The sequence below is a fragment of the Chionomys nivalis genome, chromosome 1, assembly GCF_950005125.1.
Source record: "Chionomys nivalis chromosome 1, mChiNiv1.1, whole genome shotgun sequence".
Lineage (NCBI taxonomy): Eukaryota > Metazoa > Chordata > Mammalia > Rodentia > Cricetidae > Chionomys > Chionomys nivalis.
This window is the reverse complement of record NC_080086.1, coordinates 57,338,314-57,365,467: the sequence shown is the minus strand read 5'-3', so window position 1 is coordinate 57,365,467 and position 27,154 is coordinate 57,338,314. Positions and strand designations below refer to the sequence as shown.

Genomic DNA, 27,154 nt, shown 5'->3' with positions numbered 1-27,154 from the left:
ATACAGAGATTGGAACTGACTGGTCACAAAGAACACCACCTTGCTCTTTATAATCTCCTGAAATATTTGAGTATTTTATTAAAAGTCTGCATTACTTTCATAAATTTAAACATCTTCTTCAAAATAGAGTATCAGAAGTCTCCTTGTCCAATACTCAAATGTGGGATGTCTAGCAAGCATTGCACAGTGCATGGACATGCTTCTGCAGATCAACAGAGATGTGGTCAACCTGAACAGTAAAAAGAGTGCCAACAAGGTTTATGAGCTCTGATGCCTACGTCTGAAAGAGGATAGTAAGGTATCGGTTTGTAAGCTTCAAGAAAATGAGATAAGTTACCTGTATTATAAAGATACAGGGACAAAAAGTAATGAATATGCAGACTGGAAAGAAAAAGAATTCTTTTCTACAAAAAGTCAAAGAGTAGGTGGGCCTGGGCCCAGATGAACCAGCTCTTGTATTCTCTTGAGTGAGATCCATGGTAACAGGTACAGGAGGAGTGCCAGTGTCTAAGGACTCCTCCCTCCTCTTTCTGTCTGTGGGACATGATGCTCTGAGATCAGCTTTCTCAAACTTAAATCTAACTTGTCCACGTCTCCTTCCCCCAAGAGATATCCAATCTAGCAGCGGCTCTGTAAACATTTCCAACGGTGTCCTGTTGAAGTCGGAAACTGGGAACAAGGTCGGGCAGTCCTGCCATTTGGGTCACACGACCTCTAACCTCCACATCAGCCCACATTATGTTCCTTCTGTGACCATGTAAATCATTTTCTTCTCTTGTCAATCCAATTGCCACTTTCCTCACTCTGGCTCCATCCCCTTAAGTCACCAGTACAGGGCTCTGGGTCTCTACTTGGTCTTTTGTGTATTTGCTTTTGTTTTTGATTCTCCCCTCCCACCCAACTATAAGCTCTTCCCACCAAGCAGGTGTTCCTACTTGGTAGAGTTGGTTTTCAATAAATGCACATCCAACAAAATGTCTTTGGGAAACAGCCTTGGTTATTATGTGTGCACAAATTAGCAGACTTTCCATTTTCCTCTTCAATTCTATGATCTTGAGATCAAAGAGAATTTATTCACAGAAGCATAAACTATTAGTGCTTACTATGAAAGTGTCTGTAGCTGCAGGCTGTGTAGACCATACCCAGACATACTGCAACAAACACTCTAGTCCAGGTAGGCCATTATATGCTGTGCTGGAGAACATACTGTATAATGCAAATTAATCCTGTCTGGCTGACCTCTTAAGTGCTCTGGATCCAGTTACCATCTACTGCCTGTACCAATGAAGTCCTGTTACACCCTGTTGGCCCCTAGTGATGATCCCAGTGCATAGAGACTTGTTCAAAGGGCTCATATGAGGTCCATCACTGCAAAACATACCCCAAATAATTCTGTTGGGAGCTTTTGTTCTTGTAAATGCACCTCCATTTGAATGTACAAAACACGCTGACGGTGCTGCCACATAATCAGAGAATCTGAAAGCTCTATTCCTTTCAAGATGAACGCAGAACTTCAGAGATGGACTCTGCTTGGTCACCGGCAGGAAAATGCTGATAGCTGTAATTGAGTTTCAGGACATCCTTTTCAGTGTGGGTATTTATGGCAGCTAAAGAACTTTTGGACATAAAGGCTTTACAAAAATAGCTTCAATCGTTGGTTAAGCTGAGGACCACTGCTAGATACCATCTTCCAACATAGGGAAGAAGCAATGTCCATAATTACCATGATGGGGACAAAATAAACATAAGACAGCAAAAGGAACTGGGCTGTGGGGTGCTTATTATACTAAGCAACCCTCCTTGAAGATGGAGGAACTTAGGCACCTTAGGAAAATCCTAGGGGTTCTGTCAAACAAAAGGAGTTGGCAATGGAAGGGAACCGTATACTTGAAGCTCCATGGTGAGTTCAAGTGCATAGGCATTCACCCATTTCTTATATGGCCTGCACTAGCACTATCCCCCTTCTGTCGCCAGCTAAGCCCTTTTCTTCTCTTGGTCTATGCAATTGCCACTTTCCCTCCATCTGGCTAGATTCCCTTCTTACAGGGCCCTTCCCTACTTGTTGTCTTCCATGCCTTCATTCTCTTTCCCCTCCACAAACCATAAGCTCTGCCCACCAAGCCGGCATGTCTAACTCCTCCTATGTATTCACCTTCAAGTGAAGATCAGAGACTGAGTCTCTGTCTCCAAACACAGCATTTTGGTTACACATCTCAAGATGAGAAGTTCATCCCATCTGTCCCTAACACAGCTGCATGACTTGCTGGTTTTGTAACTAAAGAAGTGCTATCTGCCAGCAGTGCCACTTACTGAGGAGTGTCTGCTCGGCAGGTGTGTTCGGAGCACTTTGCACCTAGCCTGACCAATTCTATGTGCTATGCTCCTTTAGAGGGGAAAGAGGGAGGCTTCTAGAGAGTAAGGGACCTCCTGACCAGTAGCATACGCTAAGGAAGAGACTCATCTCTTGGTTCTACAGAATTTGCTATTACTAGGTGTCTGCACTATAGCACAGCTCAACTTCTCATGTGCATAAGCATTGGTAGAGGATCTTGCTAAGCACACATTCTGACTCTGGAAGTCTGGAGTGAGTCCGAGATTTTCACTCCTAATATCACCCTCACCCCTAGCAATCATGAGGCAGCTGGGTCATGTACCATGCTTTGAATAGCAAGGCACTTTTCCACAACAAAGACACAGCTTCTTTTTCATGGACAGAATACTGTTTCAGTATTTGTAGTCATGGGCCCTCAAGTGATTCCTTGACCCTGATACATTTGAGACCACATGGAGACAAAAAAGTTATCAATCCAGAAGCAATAGTGTTTATGGAATGCTTACACTTCCATATATTTTTACAGTAAAAATGCATTAAAAATCTTTCATAAAAGAAACTTTAAAAAAAATAAAAGTAGGCTATTGAGTCCTCCCACCTCTGAATATTCTTTCAGACATCAATTGTATAGCAGGGGGAAGGGCGGGGAGAGCCTAATGGTTTGATTTATTCATACAAAATACTCATTCTTCATACCTCATCAACACTCTTATGTGAAGTGGAAGGTTGGGGAGAAAAGGCTCACAAGACTCAGTTTCCCATAAAGGTTACAGCAGACTGCAGAGAATTTTACTTTTCTGCTTAGTGTATAGTTCTCTGTACTTTGAAAGCACAATACTTTCATATGAAGTCTGATGTACAGAATGAAGGTTACATTGCTACAGCAAAATTCCTCAGTAACTGAGCCAGGCTCAGGTGGGTAGCACTGACTTTACATGCTGAATGCCATCTCTTACAATGAGACAGGACATCTTGATGTTAACTTCTGGATGCAATACAAAAATGATCCTTGATTCTTATTTGTTTCATACCCATAGACTGTGATCAAGAAAATGAACCAGTCACATAATGGACTGTGTCAGAAGAAGTAGTGAGAAAAACCCCAGCGGAAGAGCCCCAAGTGTAACACCTCCACGGTGGCTCTCAGGAAACTGATGAAGTAAACATTGCCATTCATTGTAGCCTTCCTCAGCATCAGTACTATAGTCAATGTATGCTTGTAGCAAAACCTCTGATGATAGTCACAGACTCCCTGCCCCCTTTAGCTACACAATGTACATTGGGTTTAATTCAGGAAAAGAAATTTGGTCATGTGACCATAGCTACTCAGTGTAATGTGATGTATAAGCCCTAAATCAAATAAAGCTATGAACACTGTAATATTTATATGTGCATAGCGTTTTATAAAAAGATTGGCCCACACGCTGCTTTTCATCAACACAGAAAGAGCATTAAGCAAGAAATAAATGAGGGAAGAACAGAGAAGGCAATGGATGCTTGACTATTCATGAGCAGGCTCTGACAGCCCCAACAAACTAAAGCTTTAGTGATACTTATATAGCCTCCCATCTTAGACAACTTTACATACCTGACTTAGTTTATAGGATATTCCCAAGAATCAATCTGTTCATATTCAGAAATAGAAACACACATCACATTCCTCAAAGCTAGACTTTTGTCATAAATTCTCTTTTATACAAAAAAGGCAACAATTGTTTATTTTTTTCCAACAGGCTCTATTAATTACAATTTTAAACTCTACATACAATGATTGGCTGGTTTGCTTCTTCTTTTTTTTTTTTTGTTTTGTTTTTTTTCTCCCCTCCCCTAATACAGTACCATGGGAACAACAGTGATTGACTTGCAAAGTTTTTGTGTCTGAATGGAAAATGCAAAACAGTACGACAGAAATACGAGTGCACCGTCAGCAGCGGCGTGCTGCAGCGCTCCGACAGGTACAAGCAAACACTTTGGCTCAGCTAGGCAGTAATCCATTTAAACCACTTCTCAGGGCTACAGCTGACCCAACCGCACCTTCAGGGGCTTCAGAAAAATGGGTCTATTGTAGAAAGAAAAACCTTTACATTTTAGTTTGCTGCCCCCAAACGGGCAAAGAACATGGTCATGGGGATGGAGGTTTCCCAGTGCATCAAGAACTACTGGTACTATCGCTTTCTGCCTTGCCCTTCAGTCAATCCTTAAGACCTGGTTACGGTTTCAAAGTGCATAATCAGCTATTCTGGGAATAAGCAGCCCAATGCTTGTCTGCTCCTTCTAGAGGCTGACAAGTTGTGATGGGCACTGCTGGATGGGAAATGTAGTCTGATGAACCTGACCATCTGAGCTAAGCCTGTATTTGGTTCATGGCAGCCAAACGTCTTGTTTCTGCACCTTCCTGGACCAGGGAGAGCACAAACCATTCTTTGAAGCAACTATGACTTGATATCATAAAGTTTCTTAGCGCTGTGCACGGGCGTCATAAATATCCTTCACTGGCAGTAGTATTCGTGCCGTGCAGCTTGGCCACCCTAAACCACCCTAAAGGCCCTCCGTTCGTACAAGTAGAAGTTTGCCTTGTTGTGTTCTGCGTTTCTGAAAAACAAGGGTTTACAGTACAGCACTAGTTCACGTCTAATGGTTTATACTGAGTTAAATTTAACTGCATTTACTTAGAGGACAAGACCACAGCCCCGTTTATCTAGAAGAGAAATAGCTTGTCCCAAAGAGGGAACAATTCTCAACAATTCTATAGCTTGTGAAGAAACAAAATATACATCCCTTTGGGCCATCATTTTGGCAAATAATTTTCAAAAAAAGTATGCATTTAAAAATACTTTCTTTAATATTATACATCAGGCACAAGACTTTTCATATATATTTTTTTCTTATAAGATTTCAAATGCATAAAATGTCCATTACTATTCATAGGTCTCTTCAGGTGTAGATGCTTCCTCAGGTAAGAAACTAAATTATTTCATGTTTGCGACCTTCCTCTTAGAACCTTTGACACGGTAAAGGTTGCAATGGGACTGGAGTTTCAGATGCTGAGGTCGGTGCTACATTCTTTATAAGGCCGCCTTCTCTGCTCTGGGGGATTTCGGGGACTTCTCCCAGCTTCAGGCTTCAGACCAGTCTCCTCCTTTTCTCGGTGGCCAACCTTGTCGTCCCGGTTCCTTTTGTCCAGTGATCGCTCTCGCCTGCGCTCGGGAGACCTGGCCCTCCTCCTGTCGGTGGACTTGGCTCTCCTCTCAGGTGAGCCCCCTCTTCTGCGCTCTGGGGACCGTCTCTGATCCAGGAGTCTTTCGAGGGACCTCCGCCGGCGGCTGGGGGAGCTGTCTCTTCTCCGGGTGGGTGACCGCTCTCGCTTCCTCTCAGGGGACATCTCCCTTCTCTTCTCAAGCTTCTCCCTCCTTTCCAAAGTGTTGTCAGCGCTGCGGGTGCCTTCCCTGCGCTTCTCCGGAGACCGCTTCTTGGGGCCATTGGTGGCTGTCCGCTCTGGCTGTGCGTCTCTCCATGCATCGGGTGGCCGGTCTTTGGGCCGGCATGCCCCACTGTCGGGTTTTCTAGAAGTTCCATTCCAGGTGTGGTGTTCGTTGGGTTGTTTGCTGTGCTCCTTGTTGCCTTTTGGATCCTTCGCGTGTGCCCGCTTTTCCCCATGTTGTGATGATTTGTGAAGATCGGGTGGGTAACTGGACTCCAAGGCTGGATGCGGTCTGCGGTCAGGCGGCCCCGGCCTCACTTCCGGAACACCTTGTGCACCGGTGGAGGGGCCGTTCCTGTCGCTGCTGGGGTCTGCCAGGAAGAGAAACAAGAGCAACAGTTCAACAAGAAGGTCCTGTGGCTCCTGGCCCCGGTTCCCTCCCACACTGGACTAATTAGTCACAACAAACAAACAACTGTTAAAGCAGATTCCAAGCCAACTGAATCTTGGTTAATTTAAGTATTACTGCAACTAGTTAGGATTAAAAACTAGCGCTATGGCTTTCAACATCTAGCTGACTATTCCCTAGACCCTGAAGACAGACCATTGGAGAAATTATAAATGGCTTTAGTTTTTAAAAGGCAGAACTGAAGGGTCTGTCTAGAGGTACCAGGACTACCACACCCTGACCCACACCTGCTCTTCCCTGGCCACCCATCAGCCTTTTCCCGGCCTTAGCCTTTCTTCTCTTTCCCTCCAATACCATTTTATTTGCAGAATACTTGTTCTGGTTAAAATTATCCTAGGCCACGGGCCTGGGTGGGCTTGAGGAAAGCTCTCTGGGGGTTAGAAATAGTTGCTGGCTTATCTGGGTGGTGATTGTCCTCCTGCTTGGTAGGTCATAGAAAACATACTTCTACTTTTAAAAAATGATTCAGGGTATTGGGCAAAGGGGGTTATCTAGGGAACACATGGGGCAGATGTTAGCTGTCAAATGTGACACCTGCTTGAAGGTCCATTAAACTACTTCTTTTACATTTAACTATTTTTTTCTACTTTCAAGTAAAGTTTAAAAAAAACAAACAAACAAGGAACTGTATTTAAAAAAAACTTTCTGCCAGATAAAAGGGAAAGGGATAGGTTGTTAGGTGCACCTTTGATGATTTGGGGTTTATAAAATCTCTATGTTTAAAAGCACCTTCCTTTATGATGTAAAAAGCAGCCATAATGATATTCAGGAGCTGTGGAGCCATCAGACTGCTTCTTAGTTCAGATCTATACGCTGGACAGCCCATGGCAAGTCTCATTTATCATTAAACCATCTGGACCGACACTACAACCATTTAAGGCAGCTTCTTGAATTATGAGAGCTTTGCAAAGCAGGATGTTTTGTTGCAATGATAAAGCCATCAAGTTTTAGGTGCCTGGGCTGCTGAGCTGCAGTGTGGGATACAGGGCTTTAACGATATCTTGCATGAGTCAACCAGGACAACAGTAACCAGAGAGTCTGTCCTATGAAGGATCTCTCCAAACCCAGGACAGGCTCAACGAAGAGAGAGATATAGTCTAGAGCATGGGTCCTAACAGTCTTAGCTTTTTTTTCCTATGGGGGAAGGGCTGTTAACATTTATTTGGGGTCAACAATCCCTCTTTAACTTCACCACTGTGGTGCAAAAACATTTTTCTTTTTTTAAAAAACGGGTGTGCTATATGCCAATAAAACTTATTGACAAAACCAGGCTGTGACCAGGATTTGATTCACAGGCTAGAGTTTGCTGAGAGACACCTGAACAACCAGGAATCTCTCCTTCTTGTCCAGCAAAGCCTCACCTACCAGGGAAGAGTTCCGTGATAAAGCTCATTCTGTCTAAATGGTGGGGGTGCTCCCGGGACAAAGACAATCATTCCACACTCAGAGAGCTGTAAACCTAACTTACATTCTCACTCTGTTCTTAAGACAAGGGAGAGCAGCACTTCAACAGGGTCAGCCATGTACTTACAATTCAAAGAACGCAGGGTGCTCAGAATGAATTGCCAAACATATCAAAATAGAGCTAAGCAGAAGCAATGAGGAAATTAGGCCACAGCACAGAAACACCTAGTATTGATTGAGCTACAAACCGTAGTTTGATTATGGCCCATAAGGTAGAAGCAAGCCTCCCCGAGCTTTTCATTTCTCATACATGCAGCGATATTAGGAGGTATCATCGCTGTAGGAGGGAGGGCCCAGCACCAAGAACAGTCAGAGAGGAAGAGAAAGAGAGAAAGAGAAAAAGTTGAACATTTAGATTCCCTATAACAAGAAAGACAGAAAAAAAAAAAAACCTTCATTTGTTAACATAGGGCAAGAGAGTTTATTTGTCCAGTGAGTCTAAGGCAACACCCAAGGCTGCAAAGACCGCAATTGGAACAACGTTTTTAGATAGCTGTAAGATGACTCGAAAACCCAGATGATGATGCATCCTTTTGTTTTTTTTGTTTTGTGACTTTTTTTTTTTCAAACAACTGGAACAATGACAGGCTGGCATAGGAGAGCATTAACAATAAACAACCAAAGAACAAAGTCCCCTCCCGCCACCCCACCCAATACCGCGGCAGTTAAATTAAGTACAAAAAACTCATTACAAAAATAGCCTCACAGAGAAGCAGGTTCCAGTCAAGTCAGAAAAATAGTGGAACTTAACATATTATAACCCATTTGTAACTCTAATCAATAGAATTAGAGAGATTTAGTCCAAATGACGCATGGAAACATTACAGTAGCACAACCCTGGCATGTTCAACCCTTTGTGGAAAACCATGTATTTCAATGATCTTTATTTTTAGCCCAAAGAACATTTGTTCGTGTTGGATTTTCATCCTCAGTGCAACAGACATAGGTTTGGAGAAGATACACAGGTTACTGACGATGACTCTCAAGTGAGATATCACATCCAACAGAAGCATAGGGAAGACAGAAAAGGGAGACATGTTACACAGTTTCAGTGGTATCAGCACACCTAATGGTCAGAAGATCAGCACAGTGTGCAACCAGGGCACCTGATGTCATTAAGGTCCCCCGCCCCCACCTCAGGCCCCTCATATTGTGCACCCGTACCAAAGTCCAACACCTGGGGAGGCTGCCCTGTCTAGGAGCCACTCTCCTCCTTGAACTATGTCTGCCAATGAGCATCTCATTGAGCCCAAAATGCATCTGGGGATTGTGCAGAGACGTTCAGAAAAGAGGGTGATAACAGATAAATCCCGAATAAAGGGGACCAATGTATATGGGAATCTTTCAATCACAGTTTCTATAGAAACTTTTGTAGACCTTTGGTTGGGAAAAAAAGCCCTACATCTAGGGCATAGCTTCCTTTTTTTCTAAAATTTTAAACAAGAATCTCAAATAAATAGGACATAATTATTACAATATACACTATTTTGCCATCAGAACACTAAGCTAGGTAAAGAGCATTGCTGTCTACTCGAACTATGATAAAGATACGACAGAGGAGCTCTCCGTATCACTGGCTTTCCTCATAGGAAAGGTATAGTAGCGTGTTTCCCTCAGGATGGGCACTGGGAATCTAGTTCATCCTTCATCATTTAAAAACATATGGCTAATAGATCAACGTTTGTTCGCTCGTTTGTGTGACAGTGTGGGCTCAGGTGGTCTGGTTTGGGGTAAAAGACCAGTCGAGAGGGACAGAGAACTGTCATATTCAGTCTAAACAAAGTGAGCAAAGCCCCCCTCCCCAATATCTCAAAATTTCACACCTCTGCAATAAAGGAACAATAAAAACAAAACAAAACAAAAAACAAAACAGAGCAAAACAAACAAAGAAACAAACCCAACTAGATATTGTGCCTCAACACCAGTCAGGCAACCTGCTTCTTTAAAGGACTGTGTAGTCATTTGTGCTAACATTTGGATCTGAGAAACAGTTTGGCACAGTTCAACAAACATTCCTTCGCTCTTGGTCAGACTAGACAGAACGGTCCCTCTGATTATCTGAAAGGGGGCTATCAAGATCTTGTCTTAGGCCACGCCCCAGTCCACGGAAGCAAGCAAAGGATGAAATGTGTAGAGATTTCAGGACAAGCGAGGCAGATAACCACACGGTGCAAGAGGCTGGTAAGACACTGGTGAATAGGGAAACAAAAAGGACTTTCCTGCTGCCGTTCTGGAGACAAACTCATGGAGTCATGCCAGGGAAGGAGGGGATGTTTTCATAGTTTGACCCACCATATTCTGGGACTGAGCCGTCTCCCCGCCTCAGAAACAGACGAACTCTGCGGCCACCGTTCTTTATCAGTTCTATGGCCCGAGAATGTTTCATGTTTTTGGTGGTCTCACCATTGATCTCTAGAATCTCATCACCAATCTGTCAAAGCAAGAGACAAAGTGAAATGGTCACACTGGGCTTTCATAAGCTCTGGACGTCTTTTTGACTTAAAATTCTTGCCCTCATTGATTCCTCACATACACATGAGGCATATTCCAGCATTTCTATTGCTTAGGATGTAGCAGTGAAAATATTAAACTCTCATGGCAATTAGATTCTAATGAGAGAGAGGCAATTAGGAGGAACACTATACAAGTAGCACATCACATAACGTTAAGTGCTAACTGAAGCAAAGGAGCTGTAAGGAGAATAGGAGTTCCTGAGGAGGACGTAGTAGCATGGCCCCAACTGAGGATCTCTGCTCCATGTAGGGATAGTTGTGTGCAATCTCCTTTACTCTGGATGTAAGCCAGAACTAGTGAATTGTTTCAAATCAAAAGGATATGGTCAACGTGATAGACTATCAGGTCGAGCAGTTACAGATAACTGTCTTTTGTCTTTTTTGTTCTCACTTGCTCTCTCATTCTCTCTCTCTGATGCATGTTATGGGTGCCTACTGTGGTGAATGTGTTCCTCAAAGCCCCCGTGTTGAATGAAGACTTGGACTCATAGTCTGTAATGACACTGATCAGTGGGGGAACGAAAGGAAGGCGGGTGACTGAGGACATGTCCGTTAAGAAGACCCTGGCCTCTTCCTCTCACTATAATACTTTGCCTTCTACACAGGCCCCAGGACAGGAACCTCTGAGGCACAATACGCTTTTCTTCATTTTAGGTTAATTTCTATAGGTATATGGTTCTGAAATTTGACTAACACACCACCCTACAGAGTTCTGGGATAAGAAAATGAGAGAAAAACCAGGTGTGGTGGCTCATGCCTTTAATCCCAGCACTTGGGAGGCAGAGCAGGATCTGAGTTTGACCAACACAGTCAGTCAGGGCTTCTTTCTATCTATCTATCTATCTATCTATCTATCTATCTATCTATCTATCTATCTATCTATCTACCTACCTACCTACCTACCTACCTCTCTATCTCTTTCTGCCATGAGCTTGGATCCCATCCCACTATAGTCAAGCAATTCTATGGCCCTTCAACCTCCTGCACCGCTCAGTTCTTCAGCTGCAGATGGAGATGAAAACAACCTCATACTACACAGCTCAAGGAGTCATGGGATAAATGTGTCTTAGGAGCTATGCACACCTGTAGAATGATGCTATTTCATGCTATTAGAAACTGTTCCTTGCAAATACCCATCATATTTCACTGTTTAATTCTCAAAACTATGCTCTGCTTCTTCAATTAAGAAGGCTCAGTTTGAATATTTAAAGGAATATCTTTATGTTGGGAAACATGGGATAAAACCGGACTCTCTGAACATAGCGGACAATGAGGACTACTGAGAACTCAAGAACAATGGCAATGGGTTTTTGATCCTACTGCACGCACTGGCTTTGTGGGAGCCTAGGCAGTTTGGATGCTCACCTTACTAGACCTGGATGGAGGTGGGTGGTCCTTGGACTTCCCACAGGGCAGGGAACCCTGATTGCTCTTTGGGCTGACAAGGGAGGGGGACTTGATCGGGAGAGGGGGAGGGAAATGGGAGGCGGTGGCAGGGAGGAGGCAGAAATCTTTAATAAATAAATAAATAAAATAAAAAAGTAAACAAACAAATAAAATAATGTAAATATTTTTTAAGATAATTTAATAATTATAAATGAACAACTTAAAAACTAGCAACTTACAAAGGAAAAAAAAAGAAGGCTCAGTTTGGGGCCAGTGAGATGAATGAGTAGGCAGAGGCACTTGCTGCAAAGTCTGAGCTGAATCTGATCCCTGGGACCCACACCGTGGAAGGAGAGAACTGACCCCTGAAAGTCATCCTATCGTATGCACAACCACATGTATGCTTATAGATACATACATACACACACACATGAAGCAGAATAATGTATAGAAATAGAAACAGCAAACAAAAAGCAAAAACACTTTTTTGAAAAATTTAAAGATGGAAAAACAAGTATAAACACAATTGAGTTCCTCACTCTTGGCTTGTTGTGTGTGTGTGTGTTTGCGTGCTTGTGTGCATTCATGTGTGTGTTGTGTGTGTGTGTATGCACATGTATGTCTTTCTGCTCGGGCAGCTCACTTTCTTCTTTCTTGACGATCTCTTCTCTGCTGTAGTGGCTCTCTATATGTTTCAAGTTATGTAACTTATTTAAATGCTATGATTTGTCTCTTCTCAATCATCTAATTCACATGAATAATAACAAACATTATACAGCTAAAGAGAACAGAGAGCCCTGTTCTCAGGCTAGGCATGCGTATGGCATGAGGGCACACATGGCTGAGGATGGCAAAAAATGTGGCCCAACACAAAACTTACTCAAAACTTTGACAGAATTATTTTTGGCAGTTTGTTTTTTTTGTAACTTGATTTCGAGGTTCTGGTATGATATTTTGTAGATAATAATGTTATTTCATAATTTCAAAAGGTTTGACACCCCTATAGCAACCCCCAGTGACAATGTTATGGAACTACTGGCTCCAAGGTTGATTGGGAATCTCTGAGGCTAAGGAAAGGCAGCTGGTGACCAACCAGAGAACGAATGAGCTCTCTACTCAGAATCTATAGGCTGCTTGGATTTCCTGCCCTCTATGCATTCTGTACTATCTAGTTTCTTGTGATAGGATCTGCCTTCCGTAAGAGATTAAACACAAGAAGAATAGGAAAGGCATTCGGAAAATACCCACTTGAAGTATGCTTTAGAAAGAAATAGGACAGGAGCCATACATTCAGCTGTGGGAATGTCAAGAAGGGAGCACAGAGGACATCCGCACAACCACTCTGGACCCCTCTCTACTTACCCTCATCTTTCCACATCTTTCTGCAGGACCATCCTCTGCTAAGCGCAGAACATAGAGGTCCATATTATATTCTCGCCCCCCTCGAAGACTAAAGCCAAACCCCTTGGCTCCTCTTTCCAGTTCCACAGTGTAAAAATCTTGCTCCTATATGAAGAGATTAAATGCAGTCATTCTGGGGGAAGTTAGATCCACATCCATTTCTCTTAGTGACTGCAAAAAGACATAGACTCTCTGCAACTCCCACCTCAGCGACTCTGGCTTATTAACCACCTTTGTTAATCTTCATCCACCTGAGGAGTTAGGAATCCTGAATCTGCAAGCACGCATGAGCATGCCTATACACATGCACACATTTACAACGCTCAGTCAGTAGGGCTGCGGTTGACATGTGAGGCAGGAAAACTTCATTGCATCCGACCAGCCACTGGCTGCTGTAATGCTAGATGTCCTGTACCTGGTGAATGCTAGCAGTGCCCTAGGTCAGCCTTTCATTCTGTTTGGAGAAGAGGGCCAGCGAAACATTTACCTTCGCATCACCTGGGTTCCTCAAATTTGCATCACTGACTGTTATTTGTGCATATCCAACCCGAGGACAAGACTTGCACTCTATGGTCTTATCTGAAATTCACTAGTTAGAGAAATGTCGTATAGAAAAAGACACTTTCTTAGCAGAAACAGGTTTTGAAAACCATGAGAAGCAAGACACTAGCTGCCCTGTTTCTCTGATCACTGAGTCTCGTGACAGCCTTTCCTTCTTCTGCCTCACAAACGAGCACCTACAATATTTTTCAAAGGCAGTAAAAACAAAATGTCATTTTCTACACAATCAAATTTGAGCACACACCTGGATAAATCACCTCACCAAAAAAAAAGAAAAATAAAGGTTGTTTATTTTGAAATAAGGGTTCCTTAGGCTTCAGAAGTTGGAGGGAAATGAGGAAGACGTACAGAGGAGAAGCAGCTCGCACCTGTGCAGTCTGTGGTCCTTTGAACTCAAACTGAGAATCCTGCTTTGGTTTGGTGGTGTTCCTGCCAAAATGAGAGGCACAAATATAACAGCAGTCCAAGGGAAAAACAAGAAAGAAAAATCAAAGATGTCTGTACATTAAGTAGGAGCTACTTTATCCCTTCAGCAATGCTGGCCATCACAATACCAGCGACAACAGAGAACCCAAGCCACATCTGACCTTGTTTCCTGGGTCCCTTGCTGAGAAGGGGCATGAGTGGTGGTGATGGTGGCGATCTTCTCAGCATTGGTCAGCAGTGTGGCATTTGAGGACTCTGTAAGGCAGAGCATAAAAAGACATGAAGGCTTTAGAGAAGACATCAACCAGCTGGGAGGATGCAGAAACTCTGGATTGAGATGAAAAATTCAGACTGACTTCGCTGTCTCTACCTCGAATAGTTGTCTTAAGTTTCTAAACAATCAGGTGGTCAGTGAGCCTTCCCGAAGACCATGCGTATCCCACAACTCTCCTCCCCACCAGATATTTCCTCACAATGTAATGTAGCTTACACGGATGTACCATGCCTGTCCCGCCACTGAAAGGTGGCGTGTGCCATCAATGCACTGCACCACGCTGGCGTTCACAAATTTTACAGGGCTTTTTCTATGGCTTTGCTAACAATTCTTGAGATTTACCAGCTATACGTGGTTGAGTCTGCTTAATTTCCTCATCTGAATACCAAACACCAGAAATGCTGTCCCATCTTGTTAAATACATCTACTTTCTTCCCCACTGCTTTTAGTGAAGCCCAACTGAAAAGACAGGGTGCGTGACAAATTTCGTTTCGTATCTCTTTGAAAGATTAATTCTAAGACTTGCATTAGAATAACCAGTGTTTATAAATATAAGTCATATAAATTATGAAGCCACCTTAATGTAATGAATATAATTATATTCATATGTAAATTGACTTTCTTCTCCACTAATCAAATTCAAGAGCAACTTCATTAATCTCTAGAAGTTTAGAGGCTTAGAATTTGAAAATATTCATGAGTGTAACCATGTACCATACACCGACATGCATGTAAAATATAATCACTGGTTAGCAATGGCTAATCATTCCCTATTTACTAATCATTTACTAATTTCTAATCACTTCTCTATGTAGATCAAGCCGCGCGGCAGCTAACTATGAGCGAGTCCGCCTTTCAGTATTCATTTTTAAATGGACACTGAAACTCAGCACATATTTTCTAATGAGGAAAAGACTCCCTGTGGTTGTGAAGGTCTAGCATCAGCCTGCGCATGTCCACTGCATTCATGGAGCACCATGGAAACTCAAAGTTCCCACAAGTGCTGTGATTCACAGGAAGCAGGCTAGAGTTTGCTGAATACAATAGGTGCAATAGGTTTCTATGGGGAAATACTTCAGATATTCTAAACCTAGGAACCCGGACTATATCTTTCTCCACTGCATTCTTGGAACAAAAGACAGCCCACTTATCCCAGCTACTGACAGCCTGTCTTCCGGTCTCATCCCTTAAGGATGTACTCAGCTTGCATCTAACTCCCTGGTACTTTATTTTTCATTGTATGCCACGCCTGAGTTCCGAGATTTCAGACCCAGATTCAAGTCACTGCTTTTCCCCTCCTTAGGTACGAGCCTTAGTTTTCTTATTTGGTAAAAGGAGATCTACCCCTTTTTGTGGATGAAGGACAGAAAGTGTTTAGCAGACTGCCTGACACATGTGTCGGGAGTGCCCAGGGTATATCGACTCCACCCCTGGGCCTTGGTACTAGTAAAAACATTTTTATTAGTTTCTCTGGGAGCTTCTTAAAGTTATTTAAGCTCTCTGCAAAATGACAAAGTTTAATCTGATTTTTTTTACAGTTTCCAGTCTAGCCCTGAGAGCCCATTACTCTTACAGCAAGGCACAAAATCTAACTGGATCCAGAGAACTGCTTCTGTATCCCAGTCACGTTTCGGGACAGTGCTCCCCATAATCTGTTCTTATCAAATGTTTCTGTAGCGCTCAGGGAAAGAGTGTGTGGTCGATTACGACCTAATCTGTGAAGCAAAGGGGACTGTGCTTCAGAGCACTTCTCAGGCTGTTCTCTGTCTGGTACGGATACCATGTGCCCTGTGCCCTCTCTCTGAGGGAGGGTGCTCAAGTCAGCCGCGAGCCAAACTGCTTAGTGGTTGCAAGGTCAGACTGCAGAGGCACAACACCTTGTTCTGCATCCTACACTCTGCATCCTGCTGCACAGGGCTTAGACAAAATGACATGAGGACTTGCTGCCTCAGTTTCCTCATTTGCACAAGAGGAACACCAGAAGTCTCTAAGGAGATTGATGCAATGATTACAAGTAAAAAAGAGAATAGTGCTTGACACATAACTGTTACTCAAAACGATTACTCTATTTGGGAGCTTTTATTGTTACTACTTCTTCCCGCCATTGTTATGAATAATCCAGAGCATACTGGTGAGTTTGGGTGAGGGCTATCAGAAGACTGCAGGAACACCAGCTCATTACATCACTTCCATACCAGGGCCGCTAACCCGGACAACCAAGGTGTAAGCCTAACTGGCATTTCATAAGATAAGTCCACTGTGCCAGTTCAAGATGTAGGGATAGCACAGCCCATCAGTATGACTCACCAGAACCTTTTTAACCATGGGCACTAGTCTCCTATCACACGTCATAATGCTTACTATCATTCATTGCACGAAAGTTATCTGGGAAATTACGAGGGTGTTTGGGCAATAGTAAAATCCTAAATGGGACAAGAAGAATGTTTCCTTGTAATTAAAGTGATTATAGTTGCTGAATGAATTCCTTTAGAATGTTTGTGTGTTGTTGGCCACCGGCATTTTCTGGGCACACTGAATCCTATTGTCAAGCAAATTTTGTATTTACGTTGCTTTCATGATTTGATGGCTTACGATAATCACTCACTACACATATAAATAGAACGCCATCAATAATTTTCCTTCAATTCATTACTTTCGATGTTTCACAATGCAAATTGCTCGGGTGCTGGAGCTTAGCTTTCAGCATTTAAAACACATTAACACTCAATATTCTACTTTGAAGTCTGATGAATTTTCCTTATTCCATTGTTTGTCTTACTATCTAGTGCACAGTGTACGAAGCAGACATTGCTCCTTAGAGGTCCACTATGATAACCACCATATCGTTTGATTCTTATCTCTCCATAAAGCAAACAGGTGCAATGAATGTCTCCCTTTACAGATGTGGAGCTGAGGCAGAGAAGGAAAATACATTCAAGGTCTCCCAGCAAGCAAGTAGAGATGTTGGGAAGTGAACCCAAGGCCCGCCTCACAGCTCGTTTTCAAAAACTTACTTTTTATTTTTTTGGCTTGGGAATTATATTTATCAAGAAATATCATAATCAACTGGCACATTCCTTTCAAATAAGTAGTGCTTTAACTTTACTACATGAATACCAGTAACTTCACTAGTCACCTGATGGAGGAGGATCATTTGTTTATGCGTTACTTTCATTGGTAAATAAAGAAACTGCCTTGGCCCTTTAATAGGACAGAAAATTAGGTAGGTGGAGTAAACAGAACAGAATGCTGGGAGAAAGAAGCTGAGTCAGGCAGTTGCCATGATTCTCCTCTCCGAGGCAGATGCAGGTTAAAAATCTCCCTGGTAAGCCACCAGCTCGTGGTGCTACACAGAGTATTAGAAATGGGTTAATCAAAATGTGAGAATTAGCCAATAAGAGGCTAGAACTAATGGGCCAAACAGTGTTTAAAAGAATACAGTTTCCATGTAATTATTTTGGGTAAAGCTAGCCGTGTGGGAACTGAGCGGGAACGCAGCCTGCCACTCCCCACTACAGTCACCATCAATGATTCCTTAAAATATAACATATCCCTGTCTACTGGATCTTATAAGCCAACTTCAGAGCACCAAAATAGTTTAGATAGGCTTGATTTCCAGTATGCTTTTATAATATCAATAAAATTGTACTGATTTTTCATAAACATTTAAGTCTTCATTTGGAATTAAACCAAGATTACATCTGCCAAAACACTGTCCAACTCTTAAAAACACGGAGATACAGCCCATTATCAACACTATATTATAGCTCTTAGCCACCAAGCAACATTCACCCTATATGAGAGACAGTGCCAAGGGGCCTGAAAGAAGAGCATAGGTTCCCCTGTACTCTAACAGCCATGGTATGAGGGAGTGTCACGCTGCATGTGGCTGTCACACACAGCTCTCTGGCAAGGAGCAGACTGAGCATTTCGGTGACACAATCCAGACAGTGCCTGTACCCTTTATTACATAGCGCTTACATCTCCAAGAGGACTGAAGATGAACTTTACTACATTTTTCGAAGTCATCACACACAATGAAAAGCGAATCCTAGCTCTTTAGGCACTGTAAAGGGAGAGCTATTCTAAGCCAGGGCACTTGTTCTTCAGACTGTAGCTTCTGGCTCAGGTTTCAACCCACCCCCTGACAAGTGGTTAGCATGCTAATATTCTTACCTTCCCTCATGAAATATACATTGAAAAGTCAAGAAACTCAACAAAGGATACATTTTTTTTCACAAATACTTCAGCATGCAAACACATGTGTAATAAGTATTGGAAAACAGCATTGGAAAACTGAATCCTATGCATTGTTGGGAGCTTTTTACTGTTCTCCCAAGGAAACGACAGAATCTCTATTGCCAAGCTCTGTTTTATCTATAAGCAAATACTTTGAATAACAGTGCAATGAAATATGAGTAACATTTTAAGCTCATACATATTTTTATTATCATGAACTTGATTCTGTAATAGCCAAGCTCAATCACGTTCTACTCTATCTGATTAAATTCTTACTCCCACTTAAATGGCATGTGCATTTCTAGGCAATACAAGTATGGCTTGATTCTGAAAATTCAAGCTCAGATTCAGGATGTGCAGCTATCTTCTAGGCCTTTCTGGCTGTCATTCTATATTTACTACCCCTTGCCCATACCCACAAAAGAGGCACTACCTCTCCTTTACCTCCCTTCTTAATCACAAACATGAAAAAGGCAGAAGAGGTAAGGGGTCTTGTTCGGTAGAAGATCTATGGAAGTAAAGGTGATGGCCTGGACCAGCGGTTCTCAAACTGTGGGTCATGACCCCCTTGAAGGCTGTATGATCCTTTTGTGGGGGTCACCCAAGACCATTAGAAAATGCCAATATTTATACTATGATTCATATCAGTAGCAAAATTACATCTATGAAGTAGCAATTACAAAGTTTTATGGTTGGGGGTCACCACAACACGAGGAACTGTACTAAGGTGCCACATAATTAGAAAGGTTGAGAGCCACTGTCCTAGAGGTTTATGGGACAATCAAGAAAGAGGGAAGCAGAGTAAGGGAGATTAGAGAAAGAATGAGGCTTCTAATGACAGGAACAGAGACCTGGGCAGTAGGAGCTGAACAGGACAGCTAGGGTGGTGGCTCATGCCTGTAATCCCAACACCCAGGAGGCAGAGGCAGAAGGATCTCAAGCTGGATGTAGCCTGCTACACAGGGAGACCCTGTCTCCAGACAAAAACAAAAGAAATAAACTAACAAAGCCAAAGACAAATAGAAAATGAGGATCAATGGTCTTCTAAGACCTTGGGTATCTGAGAACAGTATCGAAGAGCATGGAATCACTGTCATTGAGGACTTCAGCCTCTTCGTAGATACCATAAAACAACTGGTCTTCAGGCTATTCGGTACAGCAAACATTCAAATGAAACATCCGAAGGAGACCAGAGTTCCCCATCCTGAAGAGCTGCCTGCCTCACTCCACAAACCTGCCTTATTAACTACAGAGGAAACAGATCCAGCAGGGTCTTTCCCCACCAGACAGTGAGGGCCATTCTCTCTTTTACATGCTTGCAAAAGTCTCTGGAATCTAACTCCTTTGCCTCTGGCTCCAGTTTCAAACCCTTTCATGCATGACCATCACGTGTTCCTGCCTTGCCGTGTGTGACTGCCTTCATCTGGCTCCTGACACAGTCGCCCAAGTCACTGGTAGAGAGTTTGATTATGGCAACCATTTCCTGAAACACCATGGATAAAAGTCACATCCTTAGCTGTTCTGCTTAAAAACAAACATATACTATCTTCTTTTTTTTTTTTTTTTTACACGATTTTTTTTTTAAAATATTTATTTATTATGTATACAATATTCTGTGTGTATGCCTGAAGGCCAGAAGAGGGCGCCAGACCTCTTTACAGATGGTTGTGAGCCACCATGTGGTTGCTGGGAATTGAACTCAGGACCTTTGGAAGAGCAGGCAATGCTCTTAACCGCTGAGCCATCTCTCCAGCCCCCATATACTATCTTCTAATCAAACAAGGATATAGAACATCTCCCTGAATTTGACAGTTAACTTTTTAAAGGTGTTTTAATAACTGCCAATTATTAGAGGACAATTCACTACAAATATACATTTGGTGTTCAGGTTTTCAGAAAGTTTATTGCATATTATTAATTTGGTTCTTGGTATATACACTGTAGTATATGAGTTGCCTTTCCTGATTTCAGACATCAAGCATTTGCTCTAAGGAGGTACCCTGTCTACTTGCCTTCCTTTAATAGACATTCTCATTCTCAAATCTTGATTGCCCGGGGTGGAGTCAGTAAGTGAATTCCCATGCCCAGTTCTTTGGGTTTGATTTTAATGTCTCTCCATGACACGTAACTTATTTATATATGACCTTTTGGCTCTCCAAACCACTCTCCACTTCTTTGTCTGGCTTCCCTTATCTGTTCCATTTGGAATCTAGGGCTCTGCCATTCTGTGATCACTTTTACATAAATTGTAGCACCTTTCCAGAGAGGCAAATGGGTGGAATGGCCCCTGCATCAGATGGTAAATTATAAACCACACATGGAAAGAAGGTGGTCTACACAGCCACTGAAAGAGATGTATGCTCCCCTCCAAGATCAGTAAGGGTACTTCTTAGGGGAAAGTTCTCTGTTCTGAGATACACATATTTTAAATATGTGTTTGGTTTGAAACTTTCTGTTACTGAAAAGCACCAGCTCTGCTACTCAACTTCTGAATCCTAAGTATCACTTTCTACCAAGTAGTATATACAATGTTCATGTAACATGCCTGACTTTCTAGATTTATGGCATAAGTGCTTTTCACCTTGGGAAATACTCGTGTTTTAGGATGTAATGTATGGAAATAATGTGTGGGGGGGCAATTAAATATTTTGGGGTATTAGTTTCTTCCTAACATAAAGCTTGCTTAGAATGAGATCAATATTCAGGCGTTAAGTGTGTAAGCAACCCACCCTTACCAATATCAATACACCAGCTTCATTTTTGTAAATATGAACACTAGCATTTTATACTAAGTGACTTCTCACTGTGGGGGCTGCTCTGTGCACTGTGGGATGTTTGAGAATGTCCCAGGCCTTTATCCACTAGAGGACACTGTACAAACTGCAAGCATGACCAAATGTCTCTGGGACAGATCTGTCATTGATGTAAAAGAATCAAAAGTATGGATCTAATCAACTAAGTAAAAAAGGGTAATTCAAGTTGAATGTATATAGCCTGTCAAAAATATAGACATCCAACTGAAAAACTATATTGCAAATATATTCATATCAAAAAAACTATAGACAAACCAAGTAAGCTATGGCCTAGGAACTGTTCATTAAATCAAAAGTATCAATATGCAATATTGGCTCTGCATTGTCATTAGGTAGGTTTCGTGATGTCACATTTCAGTGACTGTTGAAAAAAAATTTAAAAACCCCAAATTTTCAGTTAGACTACCAGGTCATCATTACTGCTCATCAAAGTTTTTCTATAGTTCAGGAAACAGAAAGAGCAAAGGGGAAAAAAAAAACGGAGAAAGTTGAAAATTTTCTGGAATTTTTTATATCCACATCAAGATGGGATCACAGGCCTATGGGATTAATTAGGTCAGAGAGTGAGAAATGGTTTAGTAACAATGGCTGTGGTTCATTTGATAGGCAGGTTCAGTTAGGGATGGATAAAGATGTCTCTACATCCAGATCAAACAATTACATGAACACTAATGGGGGGAGAGAGAGAGAGAGAGAGAGAGAGAGAGAGAGATAGAGAGAGAGATAACAGTATACTTTACCATCCCCGGGGATGATCCGGAGGGTCACTGTGTTGCCCGCTTCTTTGATTAGGTTGACAATGTCAGAATGGGATTTGTTGGTGATGGAACATCCATTTACTGCCAAGATCCGGTCTCCTACTTTGAGCTTGCCGCAGCGGTCAGCAGGGCTCCCCTCAATAATCCGACCTATTTTGTGAGGCATAGCCACACATGCATTGCCTGCTTTGGTATTGCGTTTTAATTTTTTTTTAAGTTATGTGGGAATATAGTGAAGGGAGGAGAAAAGGGTTGAAAAGGGAAAGAGAAGGTTAAGTGTTAATTAATTAAAGCATTAAGCAAATGTTATAAGAAGAGAGCGCTGTGCTGACGGTCAAAACATTGGCAATACTTGGGGTGCTTAAAAAGCCACAGCCCTGGGACTAGAGTTCAAGGTCATAGTCCTTTTCTGATTTAAAATGATGACAAAACCCCAGCTTCTCTCCTTAGAACAATTAGAATTTGGGATATTTGGTAACTTGAGTCTTGAGACCTGCAAGTAACGTGGTGGCCCTTGGTTTATTCGGGGCTATAAACAGAAACCCCAGAGCCGGGGTTGATGCTTTCACCCAGTCTTTGTCACTGTCACTTCATTTTGCCAATTGTTATTAAAGCGTCTGCCAATGTTTTGTTCTTTCTCCATTTACAAAAATAATCACTGGACTTCTGGTGAGAATCAAGAGTCTGCTAGCATCAAAAGTTCAATCTGAAAACACAAAGTAGACCGACACCTTTGCTCTCGACGTGAGAAGATGAAAGCTGTGGAAAAGGGCATGATCGTAGGAGGGGAGCCCAGAAAGCACCAGCGCTGACACACACTGATCCATGGGGGACCTTTGTTCAATCAGCCCAAGTAGGGAGCTCTCAGGGAGGCCCTGGTGGGCTCATTAGTTCTGATCCTCTTCCTGCCTCACACACAACTCCCTTAAAGGGATCTAGTGAAAATCCAGCACCTATGCATGCTTGGGAGAGGAAGCCAAAGCTAGCCTCGAGTCATTCCCCAGCCCTCCCCCTTTAATCACCTCCTTTCTACTGGTCTCCTTGCACACATGCATAGACAACCTGAAACCGGGGAAAGGGATGCGCAGGCTGTCTATTGTGCGCCTGAGGCACTCTATTGGGGAGCTGTCTTTGAGGAGCGCTCCAGGGTGATCAGGTATTTGATAGTGAGTTACAATGTTTTTATGCAGACTTTTGGAATTTGCTGTCTCAGAACCATCAAAACAGCTTCATGGCTGAGCCACGGCTTGGAAACAGTGACAAAATTAATAGGGGACTGTGAAGTCAACTGCGCAGGCTCTCATTCTAATTCCTTTTTCTTTTTCTTTTTTTTTGGTTTTTCTAGACAGGCTGTTTCTGTGAGACAACCTGGAACTCGCTCTGTAGACCAGAGAGATCCACCTGCTTCTGCCTCCGAGTGCTGGGATTAAAGGCGCGTGCCACCACCGCCCGGCTATTTCATTAGAACTTCTACCCAAAGGGAAAACTATCTGAAAAACACACTGATTCCCTTGAATTAGAATGGAAGTTGACTGAGTCCATGTCACTCAGTGGAATGTCAAATTCAATTCAATGAAGCAAGTGAGCTGTCTATGAATCTAGGAAGGGGGCATGCGGAGGGTGAGTGTGTCACACTGCAGGTCCCGAGTAAGCAGAGTTCAGCTCCAAGGACAACTCGCAGGACAAAAGGTCTCAAACAGTGGGCATGCAGAAAGGCTCTGCATAGCTCAGCAGTCTCGTGCAAGGTGTTAGGGAAGGGTGAACTTGTTGATTGTAAGACCCAAGGGAAAATAATGGAAGCGCAAACTGTGAGTGAAAGCGGTCAATACTCATCATCCAGCACAGCCTGTCCCCTGACATACCTGCTTTTTCTTTCTGGAGACTGAAAATGAGAACTCTGATAAAGCTGAGAGTGTCAGGGGGTACACTGAAGATTGGGAAGAGGGCAATAACTTGGGGTTGCTTTTCCCTGTTTTTTTTTTTTTCTTTTCCTGGTTATTCCTAAAGTCAGTAGAATAGCCTTTAAAAGTAATTTAAAAGCAAAGCAAAATAAAACAAAAACTTGTGCCTTGATGTCAAGTCCCAGTGTGACTCGCTGCATGGTTAGTAACGGGTGGCTGTTACTACGGTCACACAGGTCACACAGGCTGACTGTCCCTTCAGCAAAAAGCAACTCATCAAGACTAACTGGAGACAGGATCAGAAGGCTAGAGAGATGTAGCCCCTTTTGTTAACTTCAGCCAGTGAGTGACCTAGACCACTGGTCATGAGGTCCTATGGGGTTAAGTCATTTGAGATAAAATTTGAAGCCTGCATAATAGCACTGCCTGTCTCCCATCATCTTCCAATGTGCTGGAGAGACGACAAGGGACTGAATCAGGAAGGAGGGTGCATATCCTCTGCAACAGGAAAGAAACTCATAGACTCAACTGGGCTTCTGTTTGCCTTTATGTATGCACCCAGGAGAGAGTTAATATATGGAGAAGGTTATAGAACATTACCCATATTTGACTGAAATCTAAGACCCGGAGAAGACCCCAAATCAAATGACTCTTAACTTGTCAGTTTCTAAAGCAACGATAAAATATCATTTAAACCTTCAACAGCATTCAGGCAGGGTAGAGACAGGACGTACATGAGGTAGGGAGTGTCACAGGTCATTTTTACTCCTTACAACTCTACTTTTCCTAGACATTCTTATGACCATCTGCTGCTTTTAAATCCTCACGACGGAGGCCATTGCTATTAATCATATCCTCTACTCAGGACTCTCAGATGTCTTTCTCTGGCAAAAAAATGTATACTCCGTTACACCGCCAAGGGGCTGCTCTTGAAATTTGACATACATCTTATGTGTATTTGAAGTTGTGCATGACCACACATTTAGAAAGCTAAGAGGGAGTTGCAAGGGGACCCAACAAAACATCCCAAATAAACTCCTTCTCCAATGAAGACTTTAATTATCGGAAGCGAAAAACCATTAAGGCATTTCTGTTGGGAGCTAAGCCTAGTTCCTCAGTAAGAGTAGCAAGCGTCCTTAACTGCTGAGCCCTCCTGATAGAAGAAAGCCTAGCTTGCTCCTTCTGGCACTCACCAAAGGTCGTGCCCGCTTCAGGCCTGCTCACGGAGGACACGATGACGAACCCAAAGCCCTCGTTCTCCCCACGTCGAATCTCCACATCATAGGGCTGTAGCACAGTGCTCACCACGCCGCTGCCCCCGCCGCCACCACTGCCGATGCCACTGGTGCTCCCGCTGCCAGAGCTCACAGTGTTCAGTGAGTTCTGGCTGCCCTGGGGTGTGCGCTTCTCTTCCGTCAGAGAGGCAGGCTGGTTGCTACTGTGGTGCGATGAAGCTGGTGATGGCACCTCATTCTCTGCTTTGGGGACTGCAAGACAGACGTGTGTCTAAACCATTTGAAATCCCTGGAAAATGGGCACAGCCACCACTTCCACCTTCCCCACCTGTAAGGAAACCAAGATGCTAACGAGGGCATCTTGTCTCAGAGAACTTAACGCAGGCACGAAAAAGCAGCCTTGCTGTGGAAACATTAATAGTCTCCAGGAAGGTTGACTGTACATTGGGTCCCCCAAAGAGGCCTCCTAAAAAGCATGCAATAAACAGTACAATGATCCTACCCACAATGTCTTTCCATCTGCAGCAACATCCAGTTATGAGCTTTCTCCTATGTAGGAGGAAACCGTGAGCAGACTCTGGTTTGGGCTGTACCAGTGGAGGGCGTCACCCTAGCTTCTAGGCTCGCTCTCTCATAGACATTCCCTCCTAGTGACATGTCCGTTTAGTGTTTACTTTCTTATTGGGTAGGAGACTGCTAGGGGTTGTACCTTTAAGGCTCGCATAGATGGACTCAGGAGAACCTCGTGGTAAGTACACGGAACTGCTCTCCCCAGCTCCCAGCTGTAAATATCTATTCCAATCACAGAGCTAGGGACATTGAAAGACTTCCTTCCAACTTTAGACATCCTCCCAGTCTTACTGCCTTGTCAGCCAACAGGGCAAAGCATTCTTAAACAGTCCACACCTTAGATGAAACCGGGCATACCAAAGTCATTGTGTACTATGCTGTTTCGTGGCTATGATTATATTTACTCCACAAAGCTTTTACTTTCATAGATATTTTTAATTATGGGAAACACAAATTTAATGATTTGGTAGTTCTTACATGTAACTGCGGGGTACAGATGTATTCACATTGCCTTTTTTTTTTTTTTTTTTTTTTTTTTTGGTTTTTCGAGACAGGGTTTCTCTGTGGTTTTGGAGCCTGTCCCGGAACTAGCTCTTGTAGACCAGGCTGGTCTCGAACTCACAGAGATCCGCCTGCCTCTGCCTCCCGAGTGCTGGGATTAAAGGCATGCGCCACCACCGCCCGCCCTGCTGTATTCACATTGTTATGTAAATGTCACCACCATGGTCTCTAGAACTTTGCCAACTTCCCCAAGTGAAAGTGTCACCATGGGGCAACAACTCTTTATTTGCCCCTCTTCCCAGCACTTCTCAGCACCCATTCTCTTGCCGTCTGCCTACCTAATTCCCCTTAATATAACGTCTGCATAGGACTAACTTGCTGAATATGCCAAACACTTTAGTCTTTCAAATAAAACTGAAACAACGAAGTGAAATTCCATCGCCTTACTGCTTTAATTTAAGACAGGGAAATCAAATAGTTTTAAACTCAACCCAAAACCTAAACCAAACCAGCTGACTGTCATGGGCTGCATGGAATACCAAGCTAAGAATTTTGGGGGACCAGGAATGAGTTCTAAGGACATAATCCCTTGTGGGATAGGATTGTTTTCAATGGCTACCATTAGATTCTTAATACTAGAATTTAATAACTTCATTCTGTAATTAATTATATATCACTTAAAATAAGCTAGTTTTTTGAAGTGCCAATTAATTTTTTCTGGTAGCTATTTGCTACACTAATATTAAGGCTACAGAGAATTCATAGGCTTTCACATCCTACTTCTTCAGTAATTCAGTTGACATAACATTCATCTTCTTCCGGATTCTGCTGTGTGGGATTTGAATGGAGGCTGCATGCAAAGATAAACAATGAAGACGTGCGCTTTCAGG

At 42.8% G+C, this 27,154-nt stretch overlaps 1 protein-coding gene across 19 annotated transcripts in view; it reads right to left on the bottom strand.

Moving 5' to 3' along the window:
• Positions 1–3,438: 3,438 nt before the first annotated feature.
• The window catches only part of Magi1 (membrane associated guanylate kinase, WW and PDZ domain containing 1), a 618,948-nt gene continuing 595,232 nt past the window's right edge, over positions 3,439–27,154 (bottom strand). For 3 of the 19 annotated variants that reach the window (XM_057790328.1, XM_057790375.1, XM_057790381.1), the window contains 7 exons: positions 25,152–25,445; positions 22,040–22,240; positions 14,135–14,228; positions 13,916–13,976; positions 12,948–13,091; positions 9,979–10,117; positions 3,439–6,124 (listed from right to left, as the gene is read on the bottom strand). In XM_057790328.1, coding sequence (XP_057646311.1) covers positions 5,370–6,124; positions 9,979–10,117; positions 12,948–13,091; positions 13,916–13,976; positions 14,135–14,228; positions 22,040–22,240; positions 25,152–25,445 — 1,688 coding nt within the window. In that variant the 3' untranslated portion in view covers positions 3,439–5,369. Of the gene's footprint in view, positions 6,125–7,874; positions 7,964–9,978; positions 10,118–12,947; positions 13,092–13,915; positions 13,977–14,134; positions 14,229–22,039; positions 22,244–25,151; positions 25,446–27,154 lie in introns of all 19 variants that reach the window. The other 16 variants (XM_057790391.1, XM_057790395.1, XM_057790404.1 and 13 more) reach the window with 11 other exon arrangements.